Source organism: Zootoca vivipara, chromosome 4 (genome assembly GCF_963506605.1).
Source record: "Zootoca vivipara chromosome 4, rZooViv1.1, whole genome shotgun sequence".
NCBI classification, from domain to species: Eukaryota; Metazoa; Chordata; class Lepidosauria; order Squamata; family Lacertidae; genus Zootoca; species Zootoca vivipara.
In genome coordinates this window covers 14,819,322-14,842,571 of record NC_083279.1, presented here as the reverse complement: position 1 = coordinate 14,842,571, position 23,250 = coordinate 14,819,322, and the positions used below count along the sequence as shown (strand labels likewise).

The following is a 23,250-nucleotide window of genomic DNA, read 5'->3' as shown; positions in this document are numbered from 1 at the left end:
AGGGGAGTCTTTGCAACAGTTTGGCAACAGTTTCGAACGAATAAGATAACTGCAGATTTTTGGTGAAATTCTGACCCACGGGTCAGGGATTTTTTTTCAAAAAAATGTTTTTCCGCAGGTCAAGTTGCCGAGGCCTGATTTGTCTTTCTATGAGCAAAACCCTTCTGTTTCCACCGCCAAATGTATCAGGGGAGTCTTTGCAACAGTTTGGCACCAGTTTCGAACGAATAGGAGAACTTCAGATTTTTGGTGAAATTCTGACCCGCGGGTAAGGGATTTTTTTTTCAAAAAAAAGGTTTTTCCACAGTCAAGTTGCCGAGGCCTGATTTGTCTTTCTATGATCAAAACCCTTCTGTTTCCACCGCCAAACGTATCAGGGGAGTCTTTGCAACAGTTTGGCACCATTTTTGAGTGATTAGGATAACTTCAGATTTTTGGTGAAATTCTGACCCGCGGGTCAGTGATTTTTTTCAAAAAAAAGTTTTTCCGCAGTTCAAGTTGTCGAGGCCTGATTTTTCTTCCTATGATCAAAACCCTTCTGTTTCCATCGCCAGACGTATCAGGGGAGTCTTTGCAACAGTTTGGCACCATTTTTGAGTGATTAGGATAACTTCAGATTTTTGGTGAAATTCTGACCCGCGGGTCAGGGATTTCTTTCAAATAAATGTTTTTCCGCTGGTCAAGTTGTCGAGGCCTGATTTTTCTTCCTATGATCAAAATCCTTCTGTTTCCACCACCAAACGTATCAGGGGAGTCTTTTCAACAGTTTGGCACCGTTTTTGAGTGAATAGGATAACTTCAGATTTTTGGTGAAATTCTGACCCGCGGGTCAGGGATTTTTTTCAAAAAAATGTTTTTCCGCAGGTCAAGTTGCCGAGGCCTGATTTGTCTTTCTATGATCAAAACCCTTCTGTTTCCACCGCCAAACGTATCAGGGGAGTCTTTGCAACAGTTTGGCACCAGTTTCGAACGAATAAGATAACTGCAGTTTTTTGGTGAAATTCTGACCCGCGGGTCAGGGATTTTTTTTCAAAAAAATGTTTTTCCGCAGGTCAAGTTGTCGAGGCCTAATTTTTCTTTCTATGATCAAAACCCTTCTGTTTCCACCGCCAAACGTATCAGGGGAGTCTTTGCAACAGTTTGGCAGCATTTTTGAGTGATTAGGATAACTTCAGATTTTTGGTGAAATTCTGACCCGCGGGTCAGGGATTTTTTTTCAAAAAAATATTTTTACGCAGGTCAAGTTGCCGAGGCCTGATTTGTCTTTCTATGATCAAAACCCTTCTGTTTCCACCGCCAAACATATCAGGGGAGTCTTTGCAACAGTTTGGCACCATTTTTGAGTGATTAGGATAACTTCAGATTTTTGGTGAAATTCTGACCCGCGGGTCAGGGATTTTTTTTCAAAAAAATGTTTTTCCGCAGGACAAGTTGTCGAGGCCTGATTTTTCTTCCTATGATCAAAACCCTTCTGTTTTCACCGCCAAACGTATCAGGGGAGTCTCTGCAACAGTTTGGCACCAGTTTCGAACGAATAGGAGAACTTCAGTTTTTTGGTGAAATTCTGACCCGCGGGTCAGGGATTTTTTTCAAAAAAAAGGTTTTTCCACAAGTCAAGTTGCCAATGCCTGATTGTTCTTCCTATGATCAAAACCCTTCTGTTTCCACCACCAAACGAATCAGGGGAGTCTTTGCAACAGTTTGGCACCATTTTTCAGTGAATAGGATAACTTCAGATTTTTGGTGAAATTCTGACCCGCGGGTCAGGGATTTTTTTCAAAAAAATGTTTTTCCGCAGGTCAAGTTGCCGAGGCCTGATTTGTCTTTCTATGATCAAAACCCTTCTGTTTCCACCGCCAAACGTATCAGGGGAGTCTTTGCAACAGTTTGGCACCAGTTTTGAACGAATAAGATAACTGCAGTTTTTTGGTGAAATTCTGACCCGCGGGTCAGGGATTTTTTTCAAAAAAATGTTTTTCCGCAGGTCAAGTTGTCGAGGCCTGATTTGTCTTTCTATGATCAAAACCCTTCTGTTTCCACCGCCAAACATATCAGGGGAGTCTTTGCAACAGTTTGGCACCATTTTTGAGTGATTAGGATAACTTCAGATTTTTGGTGAAATTCTGACCCGCGGGTCAGGGATTTTTTTTCAAAAAAATGTTTTTCCGCAGGACAAGTTGTCGAGGCCTGATTTTTCTTCCTATGATCAAAACCCTTCTGTTTTCACCGCCAAACGTATCAGGGGAGTCTCTGCAACAGTTTGGCACCAGTTTCGAACGAATAGGAGAACTTCAGTTTTTTGGTGAAATTCTGACCCGCGGGTCAGGGATTTTTTTCAAAAAAAAGGTTTTTCCACAAGTCAAGTTGCCAATGCCTGATTGTTCTTCCTATGATCAAAACCCTTCTGTTTCCACCACCAAACGAATCAGGGGAGTCTTTGCAACAGTTTGGCACCATTTTTCAGTGAATAGGATAACTTCAGATTTTTGGTGAAATTCTGACCCGCGGGTCAGGGATTTTTTTCAAAAAAATGTTTTTCCGCAGGTCAAGTTGCCGAGGCCTGATTTGTCTTTCTATGATCAAAACCCTTCTGTTTCCACCGCCAAACGTATCAGGGGAGTCTTTGCAACAGTTTGGCACCAGTTTTGAACGAATAAGATAACTGCAGTTTTTTGGTGAAATTCTGACCCGCGGGTCAGGGATTTTTTTCAAAAAAATGTTTTTCCGCAGGTCAAGTTGTCGAGGCCTAATTTTTCTTCCTATGATCAAAACCCTTCTGTTTCCTCCGCCAAACGTATCAGGGGAGTCTTTGCAACAGTTTGGCACCGTTTTTGAGTGAATAGGATAACTTCAGATTTTTGGTGAAATTCTGACCCGCGGGTCAGGGATTTTTTTCAAAAAAAAGGTTTTTCCACAGGTCAAGTTGCCGAGTCCTGATTTGTCTTTCTATGATCAAAACCCTTCTGTTTCCACCGCCAAACGTATCAGGGGAGTCTTTGCAACAGTTTGGCACCATTATTGAGTGATTAGGATAACTTCAGATTTTTGGTGAAATTCTGACCCGCGGGTCAGGGATTTTTTTCAAAAAAATGTTTTTCCGCAGGTCAAGTTGTCGAGGCCTGATTTTTCTTCCTATGATCAAAACCCTTCTGTTTCCATCGCCAGACGTATCAGGGGAGTCTTTGCAACAGTTTGGCACCATTTTTGAGTGATTAGCATAACTTCAGATTTTTGGTGAAATTTTGACCCGCGGGTCAGGGATTTTTTTTCAAAAAAATGTTTTTCCGCAGGTCAAGTTGTCGAGGCCTGATTTTTCTTCCTATGATCAAAACCCTTCTGTTTCCATCGCCAGACGTATCAGGGGAGTCTTTGCAACAGTTTGGCACCATTTTTGAGTGATTAGGATAACTTCAGATTTTTGGTGAAATTCTGACCCGCGGGTCAGGGATTTTTTTTGCAAAAAAATGTTTTTCCGCAGGTCAAGTTGTCAAGGCCTGATTTTTCTTCCTATGATCAAACCCTTCTGTTTCCAATACCAAACGAATCAGGGGAGTCTTTGCAACAGTTTGGTACCATTTTTGAGTGAATAGGATAACTTCAGGTCAAGTTGCCGAGGCCTGATTTGTCTTTCTATGATCAAAACCCTTCTGTTTCCACCACCAAACGTATCGGGGGAGTCTTTGCAACAGTTTGGCACCGTTTTTGAGTGAATAGGATAACTTCAGTTTTTTGGTGAAATTCTGACCCGCGGGTAAGGGATTTTTTTCAAAAAAAATGTTTTTCCGCAGGTCAAGTTGCCGAGGCCTGATTTGTCTTTCTATGATCAAAACCCTTCTGTTTCCACCGCCAAACGTATCAGGGGAGTCTTTGCAACAGTTTGGCACCAGTTTTGAACGAATAAGATAACTGCAGTTTTTTGGTGAAATTCTGACCCGCGGGTCAGGGATTTTTTTCAAAAAAATGTTTTTCCGCAGGTCAAGTTGTCGAGGCCTAATTTTTCTTCCTATGATCAAAACCCTTCTGTTTCCTCCGCTAAACGTATCAGGGGAGTCTTTGCAACAGTTTGGCACCGTTTTTGAGTGAATAGGATAACTTCAGATTTTTGGTGAAATTCTGACCCGCGGGTCAGGGATTTTTTTCAAAAAAAAGGTTTTTCCACAGGTCAAGTTGCCGAGTCCTGATTTGTCTTTCTATGATCAAAACCCTTCTGTTTCCACCGCCAAACGTATCAGGGGAGTCTTTGCAACAGTTTGGCACCATTATTGAGTGATTAGGATAACTTCAGATTTTTGGTGAAATTCTGACCCGCGGGTCAGGGATTTTTTTCAAAAAAATGTTTTTCCGCAGGTCAAGTTGTCGAGGCCTGATTTTTCTTCCTATGATCAAAACCCTTCTGTTTCCATCGCCAGACGTATCAGGGGAGTCTTTGCAACAGTTTGGCACCATTTTTGAGTGATTAGCATAACTTCAGATTTTTGGTGAAATTTTGACCCGCGGGTCAGGGATTTTTTTCAAAAAAATGTTTTTCCGCAAGTCAAGTTGTCGAGGCCTGATTTTTCTTCCTATGATCAAAACCCTTCTGTTTCCATCGCCAGACGTATCAGGGGAGTCTTTGCAACAGTTTGGCACCATTTTTGAGTGATTAGGATAACTTCAGATTTTTGGTGAAATTCTGACCCGCGGGTCAGGGATTTTTTTTGCAAAAAAATGTTTTTCCGCAGGTCAAGTTGTCAAGGCCTGATTTTTTCTTCCTATGATCAAACCCTTCTGTTTCCAATACCAAACGAATCAGGGGAGTCTTTGCAACAGTTTGGTACCATTTTTGAGTGAATAGGATAACTTCAGGTCAAGTTGCCGAGGCCTGATTTGTCTTTCTATGATCAAAACCCTTCTGTTTCCACCACCAAACGTATCGGGGGAGTCTTTGCAACAGTTTGGCACCGTTTTTGAGTGAATAGGATAACTTCAGATTTTTGGTGAAATTCTGACCCGCGGGTCAGGGATTTTTTTCAAAAAAATGTTTTTCCGCAGGTCAAGTTGCCGAGGCCTGATTTGTCTTTCTATGATCAAAACCCTTCTGTTTCCACCGCCAAATGTATCAGGGGAGTCTTTGCAACAGTTTGGCACCGTTTTTGAGTGATTAGCATAACTTCAGATTTTTGGTGAAATTCTGACCCGCGGGTCAGGGATTTTTTTTGCAAAAAAATGTTTTTTCGCAGGTCAAGTTGTCATGGCCTGATTTTTCTTCCTATGATCAAACCCTTCTGTTTCCAATACCAAACGAATCAGGGAAGTCTTTGCAACAGTTTGGTACCGTTTTTGAGTGATTAGCATAACTTCAGATTTTTGGTGAAATTCTGACCCGCGGGTCAGGGATTTTTTTTCAAAAAAATGTTTTTCCGCAGGTCAAGTTGTCGAGGCCTGATTTTTCTTCCTATGATCAAAACCCTTCTGTTTTCACCGCCAAACGTATCAGGGGAGTCTTTGCAACAGTTTGGCACCGTTTTTGAGTGAATAGGATAACTTCAGATTTTTGGTGAAATTCTGACCCGCGGGTCAGGGATTTTTTTCAAAAAAATGTTTTTCCGCAGGTCAAGTTGTCGAGGCCTGATTTGTCTTTCTATGATCAAAACCCTTCTGTTTCCACCGCCAAATGTATCAGGGGAGTCTTTGCAACAGTTTGGCACCAGTTTCGAAAGAATAGGAGAACTTCAGTTTTTTGGTGAAATTCTGACCCGCGGTAAGGGATTTTTTTCAAAAAAAAGGTTTTTCCACAGGTCAAGTTGCCGAGGCCTGATTTGTCTTTCTATGATCAAAACCCTTCTGTTTCCACCGCCAAACGTATCAGGGGAGTCTTTGCAACAGTTTGGCACCATTATTTAGTGATTAGGATAACTTCAGATTTTTGGTGAAATTCTGACCCGCGGGTCAGGGATTTTTTTTCAAAAAAATGTTTTTCCGCAGGTCAAGTTGCCGAGGCCTGATTTGTCTTTCTATGATCAAAACCCTTCTGTTTCCACCACCAAACGTATCGGGGGAGTCTTTGCAACAGTTTGGCACCATTTTTGAGTGATTAGGATAACTTCAGATTTTTGGTGAAATTCTGACCCGCGGGTCAGGGATTTTTTTCAAAAAAATGTTTTTCCGCAGGTCAAGTTGTCGAGGCCTAATTTTTCTTCCTATGATCAAAACCCTTCTGTTTCCATCGCCAAACGTATCAGGGGAGTCTTTGCAACAGTTTGGCACCGTTTTTGAGTGAATAGGATAACTTCAGATTTTTGGTGAAATTCTGACCCGCGGGTCAGGGATTTTTTTTCAAAAAAATGTTTTTCCGCAGGTCAAGTTGTCAAGGCCTGATTTTTCTTCCTATGATCAAAACCCTTCTGTTTTCACCGCCAAACCTATCAGGGGAGTCTTTGCAACAGTTTGGCACCATTTTTGAGTGAATAGGATAATTGCAGATTTTTGGTGAAATAAGTCACCAATAAATAAAGTACTTAAATAATATAAAACTCATATCTTAACACAAATCAACTTTAAAGACATAATAATGCTCTTTTACAGAAGAAGAAGAAGAAGAAGAAGAAGAAGAAGAAGAAGAAGAAGAAGAAGAAGAAGAAGAAGAAGAAGAAAAGAGTTTGGATTTGATATCCCGCTTTATCACTACCCGAAGGAGTCTCAATTAACACACTATCTATCCCTCCCTCCCCCCCCCCTAAAATGAAAATTGTCTTCCAGTCATCCCTTTACTTTGGTCTTTCGGTGTTTCTGATTTTTAATTTGTACTGTCCTCCCTATTTTTATTTTGTCTCTTTTTTTATGCCTATTATATATCTGCTAAGAAATTGGTCTTTTCTATCTGTTTCTTTTGATACTGTTTGAACATACATCGGTTTATGAACACCTCGTTTTATGAATTTTCAGTTTATGAACGCCACGGACCCATCTGGAACGGATTAATTCACTTTCCATTACTTTCAATGGGAAAGTTCGCTTCAGTTTATGAATGCTTCAGTTTATGAACAGACTTCCGGAACCAATTACACCCATGCTCCGGGATAAGTACGCTTCAGGTTGAGTACTCTGCGGACCCGTCTGGAACGGATTAATCCACTTTCCATTACTTTCAATGGGAAAGTTCGCTTCAGTTTATGAACGCTTCAGTTTAAGTACTCCGTGGACCATCTGGAACAGATTAATCCACTTTCCATTACTTTCAATGGGAAAGTTCGCTTCAGTTTATGAACGCTTCAATTTATGAACAGACCTCCGGAACCAATTGTGTTCATAAACCGAGGTACCACTGTAATCCAATTCTTTTCTGGATTCTCTTCTTTTATTCCTTTTGTCTTACCTGCTCTTATTGTTAAATTTTGGTATGTTATCATCTTCTCAACCCAATCCTCTTTTGTTGGTATCTTTTCACTTCTCCAATTTCTTGCGATGAGTATTCTGCTGGCTGCTGTCACCTGCATAATTAATGTTCTATCTTTAGCCTTTATTTCATCATTTAAAAGTCCTAATAAAAACATTTCTGGTTCTTTTCTGAAAGGGTATTTTAAGATTTTTTCCGATTCATTATATACCTCGTCCCAAAACTTTTTAATTTTCTTACATCGCCACCAGATATGCAGGTAGGTTCCCGGTTCTTCCTGGCATCTCCAACACATGTTGTTCACTCTTTTATACATTCTTGCCAATTTGGTGGGCGTCAGGTACCATCTATATTGCATTTTGAAATTTTTTTCTTTCAAATCATAATTTGACTAGTATCAGTAAGCCCGTTAAATAAACGGGCGCTAGAACATATGTGGTGAAACATTTGTAAGAACAGACTTCTTATAGGGCATAATAAAAAAGTGGACAACTATGCAGTTGATTTGTATTTTATTTTTTTAGAATTGTTAAAGAAGAATAATTTGAATAATTTCTTTTTCTTTTCTTTTTTGATGTAATAAACCAAAACAATTAAGGTATGGTAATTGTTTCTTAAGTGTAAACCTTGTCAAACAATTGTAAATAAGCAAAATTAGGTTTTTTTTAATTTTTGCTTTTGTTTTTTTGGTGGGTTATGTTGAATTTCTATAAAATTTCTTTATAGACAACATTCCTTGTGAATATTTTGTCACAGTTTTCCAACAGTTTGCCTTGGTTAGGACCTTCTATGACCTTCACCATGACATCATTAAAACTCCTTACTCTTGATAATGCAACATATAACTGACCATGGCTGAATACTGGTTCCGGCAAGTAAATTCCAACTTTTTCCAAGGTTTGCCCCTGAGATTTGTTAATTGTCATTGCAAAAGCTAATGTTACTGGAAATTGTCTTCTTCGTAAGATAAACGGTAAATCAGTTGTTGTTGGAGCCAAATCCATACGGGGAATAAAGACTATGTTTCCTTCCGCTGAACCTGTTATTACTTGAGCAATTATGATGTTTTTCTTAAGTTGTTTGACGATGAGACGGGTGCCGTTGCACAATCCTTTTTTAGTGTTTAGGTTTCTAAGGAGCATAATTATAGCGGCCTTTTTAAGGTTGAGTTTATGCTTAGGCATACCTGTTGGAGTTATTTCATTGAGGAACTCAATTGGATAGTTTTGAATATCTTCCTCACTTGAGTCATCAATTGAGTTTGAACTGAGGTATGTCACGGTCTCTCCTTCTAAAATGTTAAGTACCTCTTCATTTATGGAGTTTACATCACAGTTCTTTGGGCAAAGAATAGTTTTTTTTGCTAAGTTTGGGACATCTGTAACAGGAATTTTGTCTCCAAAAAAGTTTTTTATAATATCTCCTGTGCATAAAATTTTGGAAGGTATTTCAATTACATCTTCAGGCAAACCGTCAATGTGTGGTGTATCACCACTGCCCACTTTGATCAGCCAATTGCTGAAATCAGTGTCTACTGAGCGTATATTCTTTTTAAGTTTAAGGACTTGGAAATTACTCCACAGACTATTATTCTTAACACAGGCCTCAACAATTTTTGTACGGTCACCGTGAGGTACTACGGGAAGTGTTTGCCTGAAATCTCCTCCAAGTAAGATTACTTTTCCTCCAAACGGTTTGTTGTTGTCCATTATTTCTTGGAGCAGTCTGCTAACCACTGCAAGAGCTACAGAGGGGGCCATAGTACATTCATCCCAAATTATTATTTTCGAATTTCTTAAACGTTCAGCATCAACAGAATTGAGTCGTATATTTGATGTTGTATTCTCAACTATAGGCACAGGTAACTTGAATTGGGAGTGGTATGTTCTTCCACCCTCAAGAAGATTGGCTGCTATACCTGTGGAGGCTACAGGTAGTGCAATATTTCCTTGCTGAGCAGGGTCTTGTAAAGATATGTTTTACCACTACCTCCTGGGCCATCTATGAAAAAACAGTGGTTACTAAGGTTGTCATTTTCAGTTGCTTGCAATATTGTTTGTAAAGCTGTTTTTTTGTTCTTTGTTTAATGTAATTGTCATTTCTTCTGCTTTTTGTTTTTCGAAAACTTGGTTGTAGTTATCAGTAAGTAAGTTTGAATTTGGTAGTATAGGTGGTAACCCAAAATCTTCACATTTTTTCCCATGGAGTAGTAGAATGTTACATATTTCCTGTAACGCGATATAACGGCATATTGTGCATTCATCGTTGTGATGGATATGTTTTTGAACGATATCTTCGGTGAGGTACTGTTCATATTTTACAAAAAGATCATTCATGTTCTGTAGGGAGGCAAATACACAAATGTACGCAAATAACTCTCTTAGTTGTTTTGGCATGCTGTATTGGATAGCATCTTCTAAAGTGTTCTCCCACACTTGATCATCATTGATGAGGCCTCTTTCTTTTGCAGCATCTTGGAAACTGGGATAGATATTTCCATTGACAGTTCTCAGATCTTCAAATGATATTGCACCGGGAACATGTAGCAATAGGAGACGCATGCAGTAGCGTTCTGCATCTGATGATAAATTGACAGAATACATTCGTCCAATGATTTTGTCTGCACCCCGCTGTCGTAATTTCCATGTATTGGATTCAGAGTCAAATACATAGTGTATTGGAATGTCTGAATATAAAATTTTCCTTGCTTGCTCTTGCTCTTGATTTAATTTAAACCAAGCCGTCAATTGAGTATTTCTTGTTGAAGCTCTCTGGGCTGCTGTATTGATGTCATTCGGATTGAAAAATACAGATTGTTCATCAGGCAGATGCACTGCTAACCTATGGATGGTATGTGATTGGTAATGCATTTCAAACCCATTTAAACGCCATGCTGCTTCTGGAGCGCTGACATATCTGGAATCCATGAAGGTCTTAATTTCATCATGATTTAAAGTGCCTTGTTCTTGAATCACAACATTTGCACAATCATGACCTTTGTACACATATTTAAAAAGGTATTTGACACTTTTTATGGATGCGCATACTTCAACATTAATGTGGCAATTGTACTTTAGGGCAAGATGTGGATTATATGGTACAACCCAATGGTTATCTATTGTCCTGCCATTAACAATTGAAGTTTGGTTTGTGTTTCGTCTTCTATATTTTGGATAACCATTTGTATTTGCTGATGTTTTTTCCTGGAATGGTTTTGGAAATTCCTTAGTGCATTTGTCATTTGACATACATGGTGAATTAGGGTTGAGTGGTCCGCATGGTCCATGGATCATATGTTTTGTAACAATTGCATGTAAGCGTGGAGTGTTGGTTATATTTGGAATTTCAGCAGTTACTATTTTGTCTATCAGTTCTTCGGTTTTGGGTTTGCAGTCATCTTTAAGAATAAGTAGTATGTGAGCATGAGGTAAACCCCTCTTCTGAAATTCTATTACGTAGACCATTGCTTTTGGTACTCCAAAAATATGTTTTTTACAGAGATCTTCAATTAAAGCTTTCAGTTTTAGATGAAATACTCTTGCAACTAAATCAGGTCGAGCATCAGTAGTTTGGCCATGTTGTAGGTTTTCAACAATCTCTTGCCATTTGGGGTTGCACGTCATTGTGATAAAAAGATCAGGTTTGCCATATTTCCTAACAATTGCCATTGCATCTTGATAATTTTGGAGCATGTTTCTTGGGCTACCTGCAAATGAGGATGGTAATATATATGTTTTTCCAGGAATCAGGCCTTTCTGGTTGGATTCATTAATTAAGTGGTCCATCAATCCTGAGTATTTTTCAACTCTCAATTTTTGCTGATTTTGTCGTACATAGTTGAGTCTGTTGGATTCAGTTTTTACATATGCATCAACTATATACTGTTGTGTAAGGCGGCCAGCATTTAAGAAGGGGTTAAAGTTGTCTCTGATGGAAAGACGATACCCATAGTATTGCATTTGTGTAACTCGAATTCTAGGTTTTCGTGTTTGATTTGTTAAATTTTGTAACGCTTGAGGTCTGTGTTGCAAAGGTATATCAATTCCCCAGCTTTGATCACCATAAGGGAAGAGTAATGGATAAACCATGGGTTCCAGATTGGGGTCAAGGACACTAATCCTTTGTGTTGTTCTTTTATTTATATCATCTGTACTTGCTTTGCAGTGTATTAGAAGATCTCTTTCTAGTGGTGGTTCGCCATCATCATTTTGAAAAATGAATGCAACCTCATTATGTTTTGGTGCATTATAGCATCTTTGGTCATTTCTTCGATCTTGCACTATTGTCATGGTCACTTCCTTAATAATGTTTCCAGTTGTTGCAGCATCCTCCTCATATTCTTTTTCAACTTGGTACAACATTTTGCAGGCCTCTGCAAATGGATTTGTTTGAGCAATGAGTGTGCTTAGTTTTTTTTATAATTTCTGGATTTATTCCAGTATTTGCGGAATTTTGCATTCTTTGCTCTGCTGCTTCAGAAGGATCTAAAATATATAATTGAGCAAACTGTCTGTTTTGTCCCTGTTCTGGGTGCAGTGTGCCTGCTCTGTGACAAATTGATCCGTGGATCCGGAAACAATATGGGCCATTGCCAGGTGGTGGAGTAATGTTTGCTCCCATGGAGGCAAATGCTAATGCACTATTTATAGATCTAATATTGTTGAAGAAATTTTTGCTGTAGTAATGTTGTCCAGTCATGAGCTGTTGGATTAATGGGTTTGTACTAATTGAGGGGAGATTTACTTTTCCTTTTGAACAACATTGTGAAAATTTTCGATCAGAAGGTCTTTCAGCTTCAAAATGTTTAGCACTACAAAACTGGCATATCTGATCTAAATGTCCACACGTGTGTGTTTTAATGATGTCCTCATTGAAGTTTTCCAATTCATTCATAAGTGTCATTGTTAGTTTAGCAGGCCTTGAGTCTTGGTTTTGTATTGTTTCTCTCTCTATGTTTTTCCTTTGTCGTAATTCTCTTTTCCTCTGTGTTAATTGCTGTTTCCGTAATTGGCGTTCATCTGGAGGCAGATGTGTTAACCTTTCTCTTTCTAGTGTGGCATGTCGTTTACATTGTATTTTTCGTTCCTCTGGAGTTCTATTTGCTCTCCTTGCTTTTTGTCTTTCGGCATCTTGCTGTCGTTTTTGAATTTCTTTTTTAGCATTTCTATTTTTCTCTATAGAAAATGTTTTGTTTTTTCTGCGAGTTAGTGTCTTTGCATCTTCATGTAAATGTCTTTTATCTGTTATACTGTCATTCTTGTTTGTGTTTTGTTTCTGATTTAGAGGTTGTCGGTCATTATGAGTTAAAGTTGCTCTTTTAGATCTTTTTCTTTCAGTGTCTTTCTTTTGATTTTTTACCTTTTCTTCAATTGATCTATTTACTCGTCTTTTTTTTCCCTTTTGCTGTTTTGTTGACGTATTCTTAGTTGTTCATCTGGGGTTTGACTTGCTCTCTTAGCTCTGCGTCTTTCTGTGTTTTTATTTAGCTCATTTTCGTCTCCTTTTTTTCTTTTTTGGGCTGGTTTTTGTCTTTCACTTTCTGCTTTTTGTTGTTGTAAAGATTGTAGTTCTTCAGGAGTCAGATTTTCCCCTCTTTGTTTTACATTTAACATGCTTAGGGTATATACCTCAGAGGAGTGCATAGTACTGATATATGTGCAGGTTGTTTTCAATTAAACTGACGCTTCACTTGGGTTTTTATAGGTTTTTCATATGACTGGTTTGATGTACACATATAGTAGTTACCTAACACAGACTGACAGGACATGGGATTTGGGACAGGCTTCCCCCCACAGCCCTTATAGGAAAGAGTTTTGAAGTGAATGAGTGGAATGGATCACTTAGTACTGCAGTTGTCGTAAAGATTTTAGTTCTTCAGGAGTCAGATTTTCTCTCTCTCTTTTTTTACATTTAACATGCCTAGTGCAGAGTACTGACCTTTGTGAGGCACAGTTTATTCAGATTAGCTTTTGGTCCACTCACAGTAAATAGGGACAATAAAAGTTTCAGAACAGGCTTGAGTTGCAACCAGATCCGTAATGAGTGTCAGTTTACCAACAGTCCCTTGCTTCAGAAACCAATACTGATCAGGAGATTTACATGTATTTCAGACGGAGAAAAGATTTCCCAATCTGCAAGTAGGTGGTGGTGGGGGAGGCAAGCAGAGCTGCTTTGAGAAAGTAAGGAAACGTTAGGCAGATGGGTGGGGGTGGGGAGAGCTCCCACGTGTGCCGCTTGCTGCTGGTCGCCTAACAAAAGCAGCCTCCTTCTCCTCCCGTAAGGAAACGTTAGCAGAGGGGTGGGGGTGCGGAGAAGCGAAAATAAGCAGCCTCCTTCTCCTCGTGTAAGGAGACGTTAGGCAGAGGGGTGGGGGTGAGGAGAGCGCCTGCGTGGAGACAGAGCGCTCGCTCGCACGGAAACGTTAGGCAGAGGGGTGGGGTTGAGGAGAGCTCGTGCTTTGAAGCGAGTGCGCCTGCGTGGAGACAGCGCGCGCTCTCGCATGGGGCTATCTTGCAGCCTCATCCTCCTCAAGCTGCTGTTTTGAAGCAAGTGCGCCTGCGTGGAGACAGAGCGCGCTCTCGCACGGGGCTATCTTGCAGCCTCATCCTCCTCAAGCTGCTGTTTTGAAGCAAGTGCGCCTGCGTGGATACAGAGCGCGTGCTCACACGGGACTATCTGGTAACCTGATCCTCCTCACGCTGCTGCTTTGAAGCGTGTGCGCCTGCGTGGAGACAGAGCACGCGCTCGCACAGGGAGCTGCGGTTGGCGGCCTCAGGTAGGTGGGGGGGAGAGCACGCGCGTCCAATCCCTGTGTCCCTGGTTGTCCCTCCGTCCAATCCCTGTGTGCCTGGGGGACATGCGCAGTACCCCAGGGACACACGGGACAACTGGACGCAGGGACAACATGGACATTATTATATAGGATACGTGTTTCAGATCTCGTTTCCATAAGTTTTCCTATTTCTCAATTGTAATTATTTTTTCCTAGATCTTTGGCCCATTTGATCATCGTTTCTTTTGTTAATTCGTCTTTTGTATCCCATTGCAATATCAATTCGTATAAATTTTTAATATATTTTCCCTTCCCCTCTAACATAATTTCCCCAAATTTAGACATTTCTTTCTCAAATCCTACCTTGATATCCAATTGAAACCTTTGTTTGATTTGAAAATATTGTAGCCACACACTACATAAATTTTTAATCTCCTCATACTCCTTTAGTTTCAAATTGCCCTCTGACTCTTCTATTATTTCTCTATATGTTGGCCATGTTGTTCCCATATTTATTTTTTTAACTGATATTATTTCAAATGGTGACACCCACCATGGCGTTTTAGGTTCCAATATTCTTTGGTATTTTTTCCAAATTTTGTACAAGAACTTTCTTATTATATTTTTCAAAAAGCAATTGTGATTTCCCATTTTTTCTTTCATCATATATAGATGCCATCCGAAGCCAAATCCTGCTCCCTCGAAATCTAATAAAGCATTATTTTTAAGTTCTATCCAATCTTTTATCCATACCAATCCTGCTGCATCGTGATATACAGTATCTCTAAATTTGGTAGGCCGAATCCCCCTCTTTCCTTTGAATCCATCATTATTTTATATTTTATTCTAGATTTTTCCCCATTCCAAATAAATTTTACAATTTCCTTCCGCCAATCATTAAAGCATTTCCCTCCCCCCAAAACTGGTGTAGTTTGAAATAGATACATTAATTTTGGTAATATATTCATTTTAATCACAGATATCCTTCCTAAAATTGATGAATTTAGTTTAGTCCATATTTCCATTGTATTTTAATTTCTCTCCAAATCCTTTCATAATTTTCTTGGTATAAGTCAATACTCTTGCTCGTCATGTATATCCCCAGATATTTTATTTTTTTCTTCATTTCTATCCCCGTCAGTTCCTGTAATTTAATTTTTTCCTCTTTCTCCAGATTTTTTACTAACATTCCACTTTTTTTACAATTTATTTTAAAACCCGCTAATTTTCCGAATTCATTAATTCTTTTTATTGCCTTTGGTACACATTCTAGTGGATTCTCAGTTGTAATAATCACGTCATCCGCGGGGTCAGGGATTTTTTTAAAAAAATGTTTTTCCGCAGGTCAAGTTGTCGAGGCCTGATTTTTCTTCCTATGATCAAAACCCTTCTGTTTCCACCGCCAAACCTATCAGGGGAGTCTTTGGAAGAGTTTGGCACCATTTTTGAGTGAATTGGATAACTGCAGATTTTTGGTGAAAGTCTGACCAGGGTCAGGGATTTTTTCCAAAAAATGTTGCGCAGGCAAAGCGTCTTCTGTTTCCACCACCAAACGTATCGGGGAGGGGGGGGGTTGGCAACAGTTTGGCACCATTTTTGAGTGAATTGGATAACGGGAGATTTTTCCTCAGGGTTTCTTTCAAAAAAATGAGTTTCCACAGGTTCAGTTGTCGAGTCCTGATTTTTTTTGCCTATGATCAAAACCCTTTTGTTTCTACCGCCAAACATAGTATAGAGTTCTGGAGCAAGGGGTCCCAGGCAAGAAGTTTGCCTTCCCTCCTTTCCCCCATATAACTGAACAGTTGCCTTTCACTCCTTGTTGCATATAAGTCCAGGCAATGGGGTTGTAACAATCTCTTTATTCACAGCAGACAAGTAAAAGACAAAGACCAACTCCCACCCTACTGCTATATATATGTAGCCAACTGGGCCAGCCTACAAACTCCAGGTGAAACTAATTAAACTAACTAAAACAGTCACTCCTAGCCTTAACTCCTTCCTGGCTACTCTGCTCCTGTGTTGTGCCTGCTATTCAATACACAACACTCCTGCTCTGCGTTTTGTTGCCGCTTTTTGGCTCCCTCATAGCTGCCAAGTTATCCCTTTTTTTAAGGGATTTTCCCTCATGCTGAATAGGCTTCCTCGTGAGAAAAGGGAAAACTTGGCAGCTATGGGCTCCCTTTATAACACTTTCCAGGGCAACCTCTTCCCTCCACGATGCAACACAGTTCATACATCACATTCAACTATAGTTAAAAACTATAGTTAAAAATCAGGGATTGGGTTGCAAAATGGCTTAAAAGAAAAAAATGCACACACATGTAGCTTTAAGAATAGAAGATGTAATCTGAAAAAGCAGCACACCAAAATCACTTTCTTATACACAGTGGCAAGCACAGGAACTGATTGTTATTATTTTTGTTATGAAAAATAATTACTGCAGGACTGAAACAAAACCATCTCTAGCTTTTCCCTCATCAGATCTGTGACAGGCGAGGGTTTTAGAGTTTTATTTGTTCAGACACTTGAACAGCACACAACTTTTTTCTGTTTTCATATTCAACTGGTTCATGCATGCACAATTACCATCTGATGTCTGAAACATCAAGTGAACATCTGTGCAGATGTGTAGGCAATCACTGATTTAGCATCACGGATATGTATTTTATAGCCACTTGTATCACCTTGATGTTAATTCCTTTTCAGAGGGATCAATTCACACAGGTTGGCTGCAATCCCAATCGCCCTGCCTGTGTAATTTCGCAAAATGGTGGCTACTCATGAAGTTGCAGAAGAAGGGGGGAGGGGGCTATCAGGGTTCAGGCTGATCCAGTGATCAGATCTGGATCTGGCCTAATGCTATGATACTGGCTTGGGATCCAGCAGATCTGAGGCTAGTTTAGCACCGTTCTCTCCCAGCCTGTGAAATGTCTCATTTTGTGGGCTTTCAACTACTGGTAGGGATACTGCTAGCAGGTCTCCCACCCATCCTATTGGTAGAATCACCAAGGATGTAACCCTTGTAATATCATTCCATTGGCAGTGGCTAGTGGGAGGCTACCTCACCTAAGAGAGCCAGGTGAGTGGATGCAAACCCCACCCCAAAAACCTGGCATGGTTTTTTAATTGTTCTGTTAATTGCCAATCACCAAGTCCCAGATCATACACTTTAATCTGCCCACCCACCCTCCTCAAAAATGTATCGACCAAATAGTAGTACCACATCAGCTGTCAAACTGAGTTCATACACACTCCACTCCTAGCCCTGTTGTGATGCCCTGCTTGCATGATTTCATTCCCTTGAAAAGAGTTGCTGTTTTTTTTGTCATCCCCTTCTCCTTGTGCCCTCAATCTTACCCATCATCAGAGTTTTCCCCCCCAGAGAGTCTTCTCTTCTCATGAGGTGGCCAATGTATTTGAGCTTCAGCTTCAGGATCTGTCCTTCCAGTGAGCACTCAGGGTTGATTTCTTTCAGAATGGAAAGGTTTGACCTTTTTGCAGTCTATGGGACTCTCTTGGGTGCATGCTCCTTCTTCATTCACAATCCCTGTTAAGTCCTTTGTGTGCTTCCTTCCTTCCTTCTTGAGGCCTAGATTTGCTTTTCGTATACTTGTCGAGCAAAATGATTTATTCCCTACTCATATTCACTGGTCATTCTCAAAGGCAAGGGGGGTGGGTGGAATCCATGTTCATCAAAGTAACTCTTCTCCCAACAGCAAGCCAAGGACAAAAAATTGGTTTGGTAAAAGCACTTTGAATTGGTATTCTGTGTCCCCCCCAGTAGGTCTGTGACACCCGTCTTTTACCAACAATTTATGGTTTGTTTGTTTTTTTCATGCTTAAGGACTCAGTTGGACGTTGCAAGCTTTTGGTTAAGAACATAATCCTTGGCTTTCTTAGTAATCTGTTAAAAAGCAAAAGCCGGAGGATACCATCTCCTGGTATATCTGAAAATGTGAACAACATGCAAATTTTGGGAATGCATTTATTCTAAGTGGGAGGAAGCGCTGTCTAAAAGTTCTAGCTGAAAGAATACAGAATGCTATAAATGTATGCATGTTGAAAATTGATGGCTGCTGCATTTTCTTTTACAATTTTTTTAAATAAGGATGTGCAGAATTTCACAGATATTCCTATACTTAAAAGTTAAAAGTGACATTACATGTTCAGGGCATATATATATATATATAGAGAGAGAGAGAGAGAGAGAGAGAGAGATATTTTGATTGAACAATTCATTTGATAGTTCAGGTGCTTGCATTAGTGTTAGCAGGGTGAATGATTTTGAGAGATTGGTTTTGAACTCATGTCAGGGTTCAAAGTTCGATAAGGAATACTGTATTCACAGGGGTGACTCCCATGTTAAATGAATGTATATACATAGCCTTAAAGCCTTAAAGCAGCTGAAAATTTCAGGTTTTGGAAGCTGAATGAAGGGTTTTTTTAGTGCAAATTTCCAGCATTTGTAGAACCTGACAACCTGGCACTATTCTCCTTCTTGGTTTTGTGAGAAATAAGTTTGCTCTCACCTTTCATTCATCCATCTATGTATGTATGTATGGATGGATGGATGGATGGTGTGTCTATGTATATTTATTTATTTGTAGGATTTACTTCTACACTCTGAAAAATTCTCATGGGTGCCCATACATAAGAACCTTAGGCAAGGTTCAACTTGAAATGGGACACATCTTTTCAGAGAGGGAGAAATTCACATGTTGATATCATCACCCCTCAAACTTGGTCAGCACTGCCTCTTTAATAGCCTCTCCCTGATAGGAAAACCAAGTTGACGGAAGTCTTATATTATGTGTGGGGGCCTTCTGCTCTTTATCTACACCAAGGATCAAGAACTTGATGCCCTCCACATCTGGACTCTAGCAACCTCTGAAGGACCACAGGTTCCTCTATCCTGATCTGTAGCTATCTCTTTCATTGCCGTTAGGAGTTGAAGGGGAAACAGCTTGTTTTGACGACATCAAATTCTTCCAGGTTTCTTTGCTTATCCATAAGGATCTTCCAAATATGGAACAGGCAAAAAGCAACAACAACAACAACCCACACAGCATTTTGAGTGTTAAGTGTAATATGTGTCTCTACTCACTTAGTTGGGTTGTCTCCTTCCCCCCGGAATGAGCTGGCATTTGACAAACATTAAATAAAAGATTATGTTAGGGTACAGGATGCTTTCTCTTATTTTATTCTATTTTAAAATGCTCTCATGTGTCATCCTTAAGTGAAAACTATGATTTGTTATTCCAGTTTATATCTCTTTCTCTATATTTCTCTTGGTTTAATTGCCTGATAAAGCATGCCATTGCCTGTGATCTCTGAACTACAACACCAATATCTGATGGCAGTTGAGCAATATCGGTCTATCGCTTAATTTGCACTCATCCCTCCCTTCCTCGACCTAGTTCAGTCAGCAGTTCTGAAGACCTTTTACATAAATGGCATTAATGCTCTTTCACACTGAATCATGCCACATTGCACAAGCATCCATCAACATGGTTTTTCCCTAACTCCCGTGGAGAACTAGCACAAATTACCCCTGAATATTTTCTACTTCATCATTATGCACAGATGAAAACAAAGCCAACCTCGCCAGCCACACAAAAAAACTTTAGAAGTAAACAGTTTGTTACCGAAAGACAGAGAATTGGTACCTGCATGCAGGTACATTTATATCTACTTTGTCCATTTGTTCTCTGTGTGCCTTGTGAGATATCAACAGCAAACTCGGCCCAAGGGTGCTGGAGGGGGGGGGGCAGCAGTTTGGGTCAATGCTTGGACACCTGTCACCATTTTGAATCAGGATGGAGGTGCAAAATGTGATTTTTGGCATAACTTGGCACAATTTTTGTTTTGATGGGTCCAAATTGTGTCCTTATCAGTACCTACAGAGCAAGTTAAGGAATCCTTCCAGTAGCACCTTAGAGACCAACTAAGTTTGTCATAGGTATGAGCTTTTGCGTGCATGCACTGTATCTGAAGAAGTGTGCATGCACACGAAAGCTCATACCTATGACAAACTTAGTTGGTCTCTAAGCTGCTACTGGAATGATTTTTTATTTTTATTTTGACTGCGTCAGACCAACACGGCTACTTACCTGTAACTAGCAAGTTAAGGAGAAAATCTTCATTTGTCTACTACACATTGGTTTATATAATGAGGGGGGAAATCATGGTGACAATATTGGATAGTACAATTTCTATCCATTGCACAAATATAATCATATGCACCTATTATTGCCAGGGACCATGCTGAGGAGGGCTGCGCTGAGGGGAATGGTGGGTGCCTGCCCCTCCCCCTGATCCTGATTTGGATTCTGAATCTTACCATGAGCAGGGAAGTAGTATAGATTTGGAACAGTGGTTTGCAGAGGGATGCAGTTCAGAAGGCAGAAGCTGGGAAATACTGGATGAGGGACAGCTAGGAGAAGAAGCACTGGGAGAGAGAGAGTTAACAGTTTTACAGTCTCTGGACAGCATTCCCACCCACCCCCAAGTACAAGGAGAACTCAGAAACTGGCAGAACAGAAAGCACAGAAAGCACAGAGGGTACAAACTCAGATTACAAAACATAGAAGTGACATACAGTAGATTAATAGGGACAGAAGGAGGTGGGATCCTGAATTGGAAGGATTGCCATTTCTAGGAGAGGTGTCCTTTGTTCTCTCACTGTGATTATTAAAGTTTCTAACTGGTAAGAAGACTCCTTTTCCTTTATTCTGCTTATCTACTGCCATGGGGGGGGGGGATGGAAAGTTTGAAATTTTTGGTATCTGTTGATATAATATGATTTTAAAAGTATAAACTGTGTGGAAATGAAAATACAATATAAATAAGACTTTGATTTGTGGCTTGCTTGGAAGAGGATAAAAGTTTTCCATATTTTGCTGACAATAGACAGAAACAGATCTCACTAATTGCTGGACTTTTGATAAAAACTCTGGATGGATTCCCAGAATCTTTATCTTTATCAACAGTGACGCAGCTGAAAAATGGAAATCCGCCATGTTGGAACCCAGCTGAGTTGCAGAAATGAAAAGAGTTATAGGGGGCGGTGAACCCTTAATCTACTTTAATATTTGTACTTACAGTCTAATTTGGTCCCCCCCCCCCCCGGAAAAATTATGTTGATGCAACAGGTTTGGAAAATTATTGAGCGGACACTTAGATTTGAATTCATCGGAATTGTGTGAAGATGGCGTCAGCCGGCAGTAGCGTCTGCTTGTTATAAGAATACCTTTGGAATGATTTGGCAGAATACCAGCGTGTGATGAGATACTGCAAACTAATTGAAGGGAACCAAGGGCATAAAAATCCACACAGAAACATATTATTGTTTGCTCTAACTTGCTTGTGGGAATAACTCAGAGGCTGTGAACAAAGGAAGGATGACAACAGAAAGAGAAATAAGAATTATCAGAAGATCTGAAATGCAGTAGGATTATGATGTTGATTAGAGCCCTCCAAAGTTTTGAAGCATGGAGAGTCCCCCCAAAATTATAATTTGGCAGAATATTTGGATTATTTGATATGTATATGTATAATGTGGAACATTTGATGTGATTTGATTGGATTGTTAAAATGGACAATTTAATTAAAATGATTTTTTTTTAAGGAGATTGCGTCATCATGAGATAGCAATGTCCAAGATGTTTATGTCTCTGTACAGACAAGGAATGAAACAGAGAGAATGCGGTGCCATTCATGTTTATTTCCACATACGTTTTAATGTATATGGTGTTGAGGACTTTCCATAGGCACGTGGTTGGCCACTGTGAGAACAGGATGTTGGACTAGATGGACCACCAGGGCCCATCAAATATTCCACAGACATATAGAGCTAGGCTGGATGAGAATGACAAAATTGAAACATGCCACTTTCTCTCTGAGTAATTACTTCTTCTAATAGTATATAAAGAGGATGTTTTGATTTCTTCAAGTGTATAGAACAAAGAGCAAAGAAAAAAAGAGAGGCAAATATGTAACTGAATGCTAAAGTGATCACAGGCAAAGACAACTGTTAACCATGAGAGGTATATGTTCGGCTATATTGATGCACTTAACTAAAACAAAGCTAAAACCTTAAAATGTTCAATGGTGCGAGGCTGTTTCCCTCAATGGAAGCTGGACAACAAATCTGGATTTTTTTTTTGTTTGAAGTGGCACGCACGCACACACACACACACACATGTTTTTGCATACAGCAGGAGCAGGCAAAATATTAATAGTAATGAATGAATTTCCATTTCAAAAGAGAGGAACTCATTACAGTGTCAGATGCTGAGATTATCTGAGGCTGCAGCTTTGTTTAAGCAGAAGCTGCCTTCTAGACAGATCAGAGGCTAGAAAGCAGATGTCTTCAGTTAAATGCTTTCTGACTGGATAAGCATTTTCAAATGTGACGGCATGCAAACTCTGCACTTGTCGGCTGAACATGGAAGGTGGGAATTTAAGGTCTCCTATTAGAGCAGTCACTTTCTGGGGAACCTGCAGGGTTCCTTAGAAACTTAACAGAAGCTCCTTAAATTAGCAGAGGAGTGATTGTAGATAAGCTTCCCTGAAAGGCAGCTCGCCTACCAGTTCTGAACTTCAATCTACTACAATGCTGAGTCACAGAGAACTATTATATGTGCACCAGTCTTCCCCAAGTAGAGATCCTGTAGATGTTTTGGCCTACATGCCCATCAACCCCAGCCATCATGCTGTGGTTAGAATATTGCTCCCCAGGAACAATTAGTTTGTTCATGTTCCAGGGTTTGTCCTCCCAATGAGAAGTTCATTTGAAGGATTGATGGCATGAATCTATGTAAGATGCATGCCATAACTTGTGGCATGGTTGCCAGGCCACCCCTTTCAGGGGAATGGCAGGGTACCCACCAGGCTGGCAACTCTCCTCCATGCGCAACTGCTACCCCTAAATGGCTTCTGTGGCTTTTTTTATATACCTGTCCAGGCCTCTATTCCATTGGCTGGACATTTTCTGCCCCTTTCATCATGACTGAAGACACAACAGCAGCTGTAGATGTTTGGACTGGTGGGAGAGAACAAAAGACAAGAGGAGACGGAGTGAGCTGAGCAGTACAAATTCAGC

The 23,250-nt window shown here is 40.0% G+C and overlaps 1 protein-coding gene across 1 annotated transcript; it reads right to left on the bottom strand.

Moving 5' to 3' along the window:
- Nucleotides 1–9,347: 9,347 nt before the first annotated feature.
- On the bottom strand, nucleotides 9,348–11,736 carry LOC132591975 (uncharacterized). Its single transcript, XM_060273346.1, has one exon. The coding sequence runs from the start codon at nucleotides 11,734–11,736 to the stop codon at nucleotides 9,412–9,414; it is 2,325 nt and encodes a 774-aa protein (XP_060129329.1). The 3' UTR covers nucleotides 9,348–9,411.
- Nucleotides 11,737–23,250: the final 11,514 nt, after the last annotated feature.